The sequence below is a fragment of the Hippocampus comes genome, unplaced genomic scaffold (assembly GCF_001891065.2).
Source record: "Hippocampus comes isolate QL1 unplaced genomic scaffold, H_comes_QL1_v1.1 scaffold326, whole genome shotgun sequence".
Taxonomy (NCBI): domain Eukaryota; kingdom Metazoa; phylum Chordata; class Actinopteri; order Syngnathiformes; family Syngnathidae; genus Hippocampus; species Hippocampus comes.
Genome location: NW_017805930.1, coordinates 958,835 through 968,373, shown reverse-complemented (window position 1 = coordinate 968,373; position 9,539 = coordinate 958,835). Strand labels below are relative to the sequence as shown.

The window sequence follows — 9,539 nt, the reverse complement described above, 5'->3', positions numbered from 1 at the left end:
AGAATTGTCCTTTAAGTGATGTCAAAACTACGTTAGTGTTTGTGCGTGGGTGTAGGGGCGCGAGAGTTATCTACAACACTAAAAACAGTATGCCATCCTTTGTATGTTTATGCTTTGTATATCGTGCTGCAGTGACGTCGACCTCGACGGGTTGATTAACTCGCGTGAGCGTGTCCGGTGCAGAAAGGGCGCAGCTGCTCCACTCAAATAACACGCGCCCACGCAGGATCGGATTAACGCAGGATTGGCCACCTGACCGAGGAAGTTCGTCGTGCGCAGACTCCGAGGCAATCTGCCACTTTGGGAGCCTCCTCAGAGCAGTTGTTACGATCAGCTGACGGATGACGTCACTCAACAAGCAACGTGATTTGCACGAAACCTCTCCTCCATGTGACGTAATCGCCCTTGGATGTGCAGTTTGCGCGCGCCCTGAGCGCAGCGAGGTGCAGCTTCGAAGGGACCTTCCAGCCTGAGCATGCGGACGTTGATGCTGCGGGAGACCGCCAAGCGCTTCCCTTGGCTGGCCAACGTGACGCTGTACGGCGCCCTGTTCGCCGGAGGTGATTTGCTGCACCAGCTGCTGGCGCACAGGCAGCGTCTGGACTATACGCACACCCGCAATGTGGCCGTGGTGGCGGTCACCTTCCACGGGAACTTCAACTACTTCTGGATGAGAGCGTTAGAGCGACGTTTCCCGGGGAAGTCGGCCGGGATGCTCTTCCGAAAGCTGCTGCTGGACCAGAGCTTCGCCTCCCCGTTGGCCACCAGTGTCTTCTACACGGGTGAGTGGAACAAACAAACCGATTTTGTCGTGTCAGGGTTTTGATTGGGATTTTTACTTCAAAACTGTTGGCTAATTAGGTCCCATGCAGTGGCGGAACTAGATATTTATCCTTGGAGGGTTAAGGGTATCCCCGGGGGTTCGCCAAACATAAACTTGGAAAGATATCAGCAATCATCTATTTTTATATTGAATACAATTTGCATGCGCATACACATACGCACATCAAAAACATTGCCAATTTTGCAACAAAAAATTTGGCCACGTCTATCACAAATGTATTTAAAAAAAGTTTGAAGAAACAACATCAATCAATACTCAGGAAGCTGTCTGCTCAAGTTCAATGGGATAATTTACCAAAAAAATGAAACTTGGCTCATTATTAAAAATACAGCCCTGGAATATATATAGTTTGATTTAGCCACATGAAATTTGGTCTATCATGACTATATCCACAAATGTATATTTTTTCTCTCTTTTGTCCTTGAGGAGTGAGCTTCCTTGAGGGCAAGGAAGACATCTTTGAAGACTGGCGGGAAAAGTTCTTCAACACGTGGAAGGTGAGCGGTGGTGCGTGGGGAAGTCAACTTCTTCGACAGTGGGGTTAACCCAGATTACACACACCTCTGCATAGTATCTGAAATCAGGGCGGAATTGTATTTGTTGATACTCCCCGAATGTGCTTGATAATCCAAAAATATTTCTATTTTTGTATTTCCTCCTCCAGACTGGACTCATGTACTGGCCTTTCATGCAGGTAAACATTATGATTCATTATTCATATTACATTCTTCATATTCTACAACCCACTCCCCCTCCTTTTTTATTTGTATTGACCAGAATGCGCCTGCCAAGAATGTGTCTCTATTTATGAATGACCTTAGCAGAGGTCGCATGTACACAACATGACTGACAGCTCGCCGTCAGTACAACTCAAGTCAACCAGACACTAGTACTTGTCAAATGAGCAGTGTATTGCTGATTAATGATCAGAAGAAACATGCACTGGTGGTTTATAAATAACTATATGAATCAATCATGATAATACATTTGGACTAGTCGTTGTTGAATTTCAATGTGTTCATATTGAACGGTGATAAACATATGAGAAATTGTTAAATTCCAGTACGTGGTGATTTAATGATTGGAAAATTAAAAAAAAAAGTTTGCTTTATTGATAATCATTACAAACATGGACTAGATATTGTTAAATGTCTGTGTGTGAACTGATAACAATAAACAAAGACAAGTTGTTGTTAAATGACAGTTTATTGCTCATTAATCATGATAATATGCACTCGTAGTTGGTCAATGACGGTATGTTAATTTGGAATGAAACATACACGAGTCAATGTTAATTGACAGTATGTCTTTTAACAATGATGATTAAGTTATTGTAATACGACAGCAAGTTGGTATTTAAAAATAACCATGCCCCATCGTGCCCGACGTGTTGCTAAACGCGAAGCTAATTGTAAGGTGTGTGTTGTCAGTTGCTGAACTTCGCGCTGCTGCCTCTGCACATGCGCACGGCCTTCATGGGCTGCTGCGCCTTCCTGTGGGCCACCTTCCTCTGCTTCTCCCGCCAGGACGGCGACGGCACGGTCGGCGTGGCGTTGGCCTTCGTCATGGACCCCCGCAAGACTCTGGAGGAAATGCGGCAGGCCCGCCTGGCCAGGAAGCGGGGCCGAGAGACCCACAAGGATAACTAGTCAGGTGCTACTGTTGAATATCAACCAGGAGCACCTGCTGGGTCCAAGACCATGACCATGTACAGTGGGTCCATACATGCGTGGGTGTTTTTGAAATGTATGCCAAGGCAACAGGTAGCGCTGTCGCCCTGGAACCGTAAAGCTGAGCCAGTCAGAAGGAAAGGCAGAAAAGACCTGTTGCTAAGATGCTAAGCAATTAGCGTGTATCTTTTGTGCCAAGCAAATGCACACACCAACTTTGATCTCATATTTAGTTTTTAATATATGAATATAAATGTGTTTAACTGTATTTATTTTACCAAGAAGTATCAAAGATGAATATAATCGCAGCATGTGAGGAAACACGTCCTCCTTAACAAATTCGTGGTGCCGCTTTAATATTTTTAAATATGGAAGGATGGACAACCTCATTGTTTGTTAAAAAAAACTATTTTAAATAATAAATATTTCCTTTTTAAATTACATTAAATCTAATATATGATTGTGAATTTATTTTCTAGTAAAATAAATATAAAATGTTCAATGTATGCTCTATGTAAAAGAGCTTATTTGACTATTTTATCATTATATTAAATTAAAGAACGTAATGAATTGACCTACATGTAAAATTGCATTTTACGAAGATTTTTATTTTGTTTAAACAATTAAGAAATTGTTTATTCTACTCACTTTTTCATTGCATTATTTGCAATATATTAACCAATTATTTAAATAAGTGAATACAACATCAAGTTAGAAAAAGAAAAAGACATACATTTTAATGAACCCATTTCATTTGTGCAAAGAAATAGTTAAATTTATGGGAGGATTATGTCATATTTGTTGCATTTATTTTACTGAATTGCCTTCAAATGTATTAATTAAATGCATTTATTTTTCACATTATTTTTAAAATGAAATTTATTGCATTAAATAATTGGCTCATTGATTCATGCTAAATGATAAAGTGAGAGAAATATCTATGTATACATTTAAGATGTCTTTTTGTTAAATCTTAAAAAAAAAAAAATCTAAATACGATGGCCCATCACTAGTTTTTAAAAAACAAATTAGTCCCTTGACTATCAAAAGCATTCTAAATTAAACAGGTTTCACAGGGCTCCACTTGAACACACCACCCAGTGCTGCTCCCGAAACTTAAACTTAGGCTCGGTCATTCTACTTGACGCCTTTTTGTGCCTTCTCATGTCCACACATGTCAGCGTTTGTGTTGACTTTTTTTTTTTTACCTCTGACGAACACGCCAGTCGTCTTAGTTTCGGTGTCTGGACCAGACAGGTATGCAGCTCCCGTTTGGGCAACGTCATAAAAGGGATTTCACTTACAATGGCAGCACAAGTGAGCCTTGGAAGAGTACCAAGTTATTTTTTATTAAAATGACATCATACTGGGTTCATTCATCAGCATGTCATACTTGAAATCCGCAAATGTTAAATGGCAGCAACTGGACTCTAGATTGCCATCAACCAAGATACCTCATCATGTACTTTAACTGTAACTTAGATCAGTCCACGGTGATTACTTGATGTCTGTTGAATTGTAATTAAGTGGCATGTAGGCACATGGAAGCAAATGACAACTAAGTACCGGAAGAGGAAGACCGTTCAGTCTGGTTTCAAGGGCTGTCAATCTTATGATTAGGGAGATGCATACATCATGTTTGTTTTCTTGTCAATCAAAAAAAACAATATTAGGGAGATGCATACATCATGTTTGTTTTCTTGTCCCTCAAAAAACCAATAAAAAACATGGATCAAAACAATGTCAACTTTGTATATTGTATCAGGTTGCCACTCAAGTTTCATTCTTCTCGGAGCAGAGTAAAATGCCTTTTGTGACTGTCATTATCTCTGATTTCAGAGTGACATCAAAAGTAATTGTTTTGGAATCATTCAGACATTCCAAATTTTGGGGGTTGAATAAATGGCCATGGAAATCCGTATGCGACTGTTTTAACATCTGGTTTCAGAGTGATGTGAAAAAGTGATCCCCTTTATAACTTGACCATTCCGCTTCTACCAGACTATCCCAGGATGTCACCCAGAAATTTCAATCAACATATGATGTAGTATTGCTTGACAATAAAAAGCCTTTTTGAGTTGACTGTTCGCGCTCAACAATTAGTTTCCTAGGATGACACCTAGGAAGGGAAATCAACATTGAAAGAAAGAATCGGGCATGTAGGCACATGGAAGCAAATGACAACTAAGTCCCAGAAGAGGAAGACCATTCAGTCTGGTTTCAAGGGCTGTCAGTCCTAGGATGCCACCTAGGAAGGGAAATCAACATTGAAAGAAAGAGTCAGGGGATAAAACGAGTCAAATAGGTATCAAGGACAGAGTCAGAGTGCCAACCAGGTTTTTTGTAAACCGATGGTGCATTTGTGTGGATTAACTAGGATCAGATCGCCTAATCCCTCTCAAAAGGACACAGTTGACCCTTGTTGACCTATGACACCACTAACACTAACAGGAAGCGGAATCGTCCAATCAGAGGCCAGGAAACAATCAGGTGCTACAAATTTACCAAATCTCAATTAACAACACTTTTAATGGTTCGGTTCACACTTTCTGAATGAAACCAAACAAAAGAAAATGTCTTGTTCAAAAAGGTATGTGTTTACTTGTTTTAAGTAATTACAGCACATCCGTGGACGCATTTTCGCCATATTTACTTCCCCCAAATGCATTATATTCTTCAAAGTTTGCTGTTTTCGGATTTCCGGTAGAACATGAAGGCATCACCACTCACACCCATCAAACGTCTAGACTGCGAAGATTATGCAGATACGCCTCTTCTGTCATCCTCCATCTGATTGGATGGTTAGACTAAAGCCGCGCCTATTTAACGGAACAGGCAGCTGTACTAACGACTAATAGGAAGCGGAAACGAGGCCGGACACGTAACTTGTGATTGGTGGACGGTTCCGGACAATGTGAATGGCAGCGTTTATTGTTCGACGTCTCAGACTCACGAAGGTAGTAACTTTGTGACTCCCAACTCGGGCTGAAGTGTCGCTTTAATTTCCCGGAAAAACATCAAGCCGGTAACAGTGGTCGTTTTTAAGAAAGTCGGACGACAGCGAGTGTGTAGTTTGGAGCGTTTCGTCGCCTTTCAACGACATTTTCTCGCCGGCGAACTGCGGTGTGTTGATGTCATCTGGGATTGGAATGGTTAACTCCCTTTAGCACGGCCAGCTAATTTATTTGCATTTCAAAGGCGAGAGGAGATTCCATTGACTCTCTTGTTTCTTTGAATTGCAAAGTTTGAGCTGTCTAACCCCCTCGCAACAAGTAAGTCATTTCAGAATTATTCGTCACAGCTCTCTAGGGATTTAAATGACCGTTATGTTTCGGGCAAGTTTTTTGACGTGTCTTAACATGTTAAAACTTTGTATGAAAAGTTTATTTTTCACAGCAATTTCAAGCGAGAACATTGAATATATCCAACCAATATTGACGCCCCTGTTTTCGTCTCTTCTGGCCGTTGTTTGCCGTTGTCACGTTGTACAGCAAATATAGTTGATCTATTGGCAGCGAATTTAAAAGATGTTACCTCAATAAGTATATCGCCGAATGGTAGAGGGAGCCCCAAAGAGTAATATCTTATCACTTTTAGGGATGATACACAAGGTCTTTTTATTATGATTTATCAATGAGACTAAACTGGGTGATTGTGCAAACGGACTTTGTGGCTGGCTTGCATGCACCCAAATGAGTATCATCGATTTTATTACCGAATGTGAGAGAAAACTCTAAAGGACAAGTTCTGTGTTTTGTATATGCGACACGCCAGTACGTTGCATGGAAAGGTCTTAATAAGGTTAACATTGCCCCCCCCCCCCCCCCCCCGAAACGGACTTAGTTGCCGCCTTGACTGCAACCAACTCACTGTGAAAATCAGCAAGTCTCAAACCGAAAGAGAATTGTCCTTTAACTCTATATTCCATACACTTGGCGGTTTCATTTTAAAGAGTCAAAAGTAGAAGAAAACTGATTATTTTCGAAACACACTTCATTACCGACTTGATGGCAACCCAGCAAGAGAGAATAATGAATAAGTCATATGCCAAATGTGAAAGAAAGTCCTGGTGGGCAGTTTCTATTCATTTTATACACGATATGAGTAGATTTGTCATCAGAAGCTGCAACTCAAGCTGGTCTTCCTTTCAGGTCTAGACGGCTTGACTGCACCAGGCCGATCCGGGCAAATTGGGCCGTTCGTCTCAGGCTGCTCTGGGCCAGGCTGGCGATGGAGATGAAGGATCCTGACACCCCTGACTTTGGATCCTTGAAGGAGGAAGTGCACTACTGGAAGGAACAGGCTGCCAAGCACCAGCACAAGTTTGTTTTTTTCATGTTAAAAGCCCCTTTTCCTCAAAGATGTTGACATTGTGGCAAGGACATGTCTGCTGGTGTTATCTGCAATCTCAAATCTGAGTTGATTTTACTCTGAGGTTTATGAAAACACATTTCTCACATGGTCTCATCAAACTTCACAGGCTTTTTTTTTTTTTGATGATCTGCGGCAATAGAGGACATTTGTTTTTGCTGGGTGTGCCAGATGAGAAAAACAAACCTTGTGTGCTCACGTTGGCATTTTATGTTTGTTGCCACAGGATTGAAGTAGAATTCGTGGAATTCAGTGAAAATAAGCATCATGTTTTTTTGGGGGGAAACAAACTTACGAGTACTCATTGAATGCGTTTCTAAAACGCGCCCGGTTAAATGAGTATAGTTATGATCTCGTGTTTTGTGTGTTTCCAGTGCGGAGGAGGCCCGGGAGGAGCTGCAGGAGTTCCAGCAAATGAGTCGTGACTACGAGGCCGAGCTGGAAGCAGAGCTCAAAGTTTACGAGAAGCGCAACCGTGAGCTGCTGGCCGCCAACAACCGCCTGCGAATGGACCTGGAAAACTACAAGGTAACTGGGCCGCTTGTCGGTTTTGGGAAACTAACACTGAATTAGGAAACTAACACTGAAACTAACTCTGAAGCCCGGTTTATATTCCGAAGTGCCCGTTCTCACTCTTTTGCGCTCAAGAAGTGAGAGACCCGTACCACATCACTTTGACAAAGTGAAAAGTAGGCTCTGTCCAAAGTTTTCTAAATAAGAGGCGAAGCATGCTAGCTCCAAGCTGTATATTTGAAATTTCCTGTATTAGTGACGCACAAACAGCAAAATGATCAATCAAACGTATCGTTGCGTCCAAAGAATATTGCTAGCAAAATGATAAAACGTGACGTGAAATGCTAACGCCACTTAGTTGCAGTAATTCTAAAGTTTCAAAACAACACGTGCAGCAGCAACGGATGCAAACGGAGCATAGAACAACTCTCACAGACAATATGTTCTCAAGAACTACTGCTGGCGATTAGTTGAAGACCTTTTCTGCCTCTTCCTGCTTATCGGTAATTATGATGTAGCTCTGCTCAGCGCTGCCCCGGCGCATTGTACTACACAGAAGACAAAATTCGGAGTTGCATGTTGACAGTAAAAACCCTTAAAAACGATCGCAGTATTTTTTTTTGGGGGGGGGCACTAAAATCCAATGCAAGCTGCATTTCTTTTTTTTGTGTCCATTTCCATGCATGAGAAGATTTTAGTTAGTCGCATGCTCCAGGCGAGCGCCCCACGAGACCCGAGCAGAACGTACGACGTCTCGCGTTTGTGCAAAGAACACAGACCGGCCGTGAATGAGTCTTTTGTTTCTTTTGATATTTCACCACGGAGGGGGGAAATCATCATTTATCAATCACTCGCTGGCCAAAATATTAGGCACACCAATTTGTGTTGGCGTTCGTTTGAGGGGTTCTATTTTGAGTAATTCCATTTGTTGCTTTTAAAGTCATGTTGGCTGTGTGGAATGTGCCCGAGGATGTTATTTGCTTTTGTTTTTGTTTTTTTTTTAGACATTCTAAAAATTGCCTCTGCAATTTTAAGAGTTTAAAATGGCACAAAATCATACAATAGCCCGCTATTGACAATTAATATTTGGAACCTACATACTTGTTGCTTTTTTGTTTTGGTCATTTCTCTGCTTTTGTGCTTATGAACAAAGGTGGGTGGTAATCGATGTCGTGGACGTTCATACTTTGAGTAAAAAAAAAAAAAAAGATCAGAAGTTACTCCCCAGTTACTTTGTACTTGAGTAATTTTTCCCCTGTATACTTAGTTTTGAGTAATTTGAAGGTCAGCTTTTAACTTGAGTCTGATTATCCTCAAGTAACAATCCTCTAGCTTGAGTACAATTTGCGCTAGCTGTACCGAGTTGTGCTTACGGATGAACAACGTGAACTTTATCCAAAGGTTGCATTTGTGTGCCACCAGGGAAGCTTATGACTTCATTTTTGTTCTTTCCCCACGTCCCCCCCCCACCACCACCACCACCACCACCACCACTTTGTCTGTTTTACCCCGCCCAACAGCTTTGATTTAACATTTCATACAAAGCTTGCAGAACAACTTTACCTCTTTTTTTTCACCCCTTTTGTTTTTTTTTTTTTTTGCAAGGTTAACCATTGTTACATAACTTTGACGTGCGTTCCCATCTTCAAATGTAATTCATATTTAGTGTGTACGCTTCGGACTGAAATAGTTTTAAAAGAGTGACTTGTTTAGATCATTTTATTTGGTGGGTAAGGAGAACTTAGGGGGTCTATTTAAAGGACCTCCTTTCCTCTCGATCAGCTGATGTATGTTGGCTTTCATGGCTCGTTACACGCGCACTCCCTCGCAAATCGCGCACACATAGACAGAGGGGCTGATTGAGGGAAGGAGAATCAGCTGGAAGCAGCTGTTGACGCCATTGGCCATGTCTGTTCTTCCATAGAACTCTGAAGTCACATCACAAAGAACGGCGTCGTTTTAATCTCGGCGTCCAATGCGGTTACGTCAGGGTGATCGAAACAGCCCCAAGGGGGAAAAAAATAAATTGGCGCAGGCTTGTCCACATCGCTCTCCAAGTCAGATGGTTTTGTGGGCTCATGCAAATGTGCCACTGTTCACTCCACTCCCGTCAACTGCACAGCCACCCCACCCCCCCCACA

The 9,539-nt window shown here is 41.8% G+C and overlaps 2 protein-coding genes across 3 annotated transcripts in view; both read left to right on the top strand.

Moving 5' to 3' along the window:
• The first annotated feature begins 26 nt into the window (after positions 1-26).
• LOC109527696 (mpv17-like protein) lies at positions 27-2,689 on the top strand. 2 transcript variants are annotated; one of them, XM_019889746.1, is made up of 4 exons: positions 27-782; positions 1,271-1,341; positions 1,509-1,538; positions 2,371-2,689. In XM_019889746.1, exons 1-4 carry the CDS (start codon positions 476-478, stop codon positions 2,491-2,493), a joined length of 531 nt encoding a protein of 176 aa, XP_019745305.1. In that variant the 5' UTR covers positions 27-475; the 3' UTR covers positions 2,494-2,689. The 2 variants fall into 2 exon arrangements, with proteins under 2 accessions (XP_019745305.1, XP_019745304.1); XM_019889745.1 differs by having other exon boundaries at positions 2,275-2,689.
• Positions 2,690-5,368: 2,679 nt separating this feature from the next.
• LOC109527702 (nuclear distribution protein nudE homolog 1-A-like) overlaps positions 5,369-9,539 on the top strand; it is a 9,871-nt gene continuing 5,700 nt past the window's right edge. Inside the window, exons 1-3 of the mRNA XM_019889755.1 lie at positions 5,369-5,786; positions 6,666-6,836; positions 7,260-7,413. Coding sequence (XP_019745314.1) covers positions 6,745-6,836; positions 7,260-7,413 — 246 coding nt within the window. The 5' untranslated portion in view covers positions 5,369-5,786; positions 6,666-6,744. The remainder of the gene's footprint in view (positions 5,787-6,665; positions 6,837-7,259; positions 7,414-9,539) is intronic.

Excerpts from the sequence above, each read along its gene's own strand:
- LOC109527696 (XM_019889745.1), top strand. The coding sequence starts at position 476 with ATGCGGACGTTGATGCTGCGGGAGACCGCCAAGCGCTTCCCTTGGCTG. Across the intron at positions 783-1,270 it reads CACCAGTGTCTTCTACACGG|GAGTGAGCTTCCTTGAGGGC; the intron begins GTGAGTGGAACA and ends TTTGTCCTTGAG. Across the intron at positions 1,342-1,508 it reads AGTTCTTCAACACGTGGAAG|ACTGGACTCATGTACTGGCC; the intron begins GTGAGCGGTGGT and ends TTCCTCCTCCAG.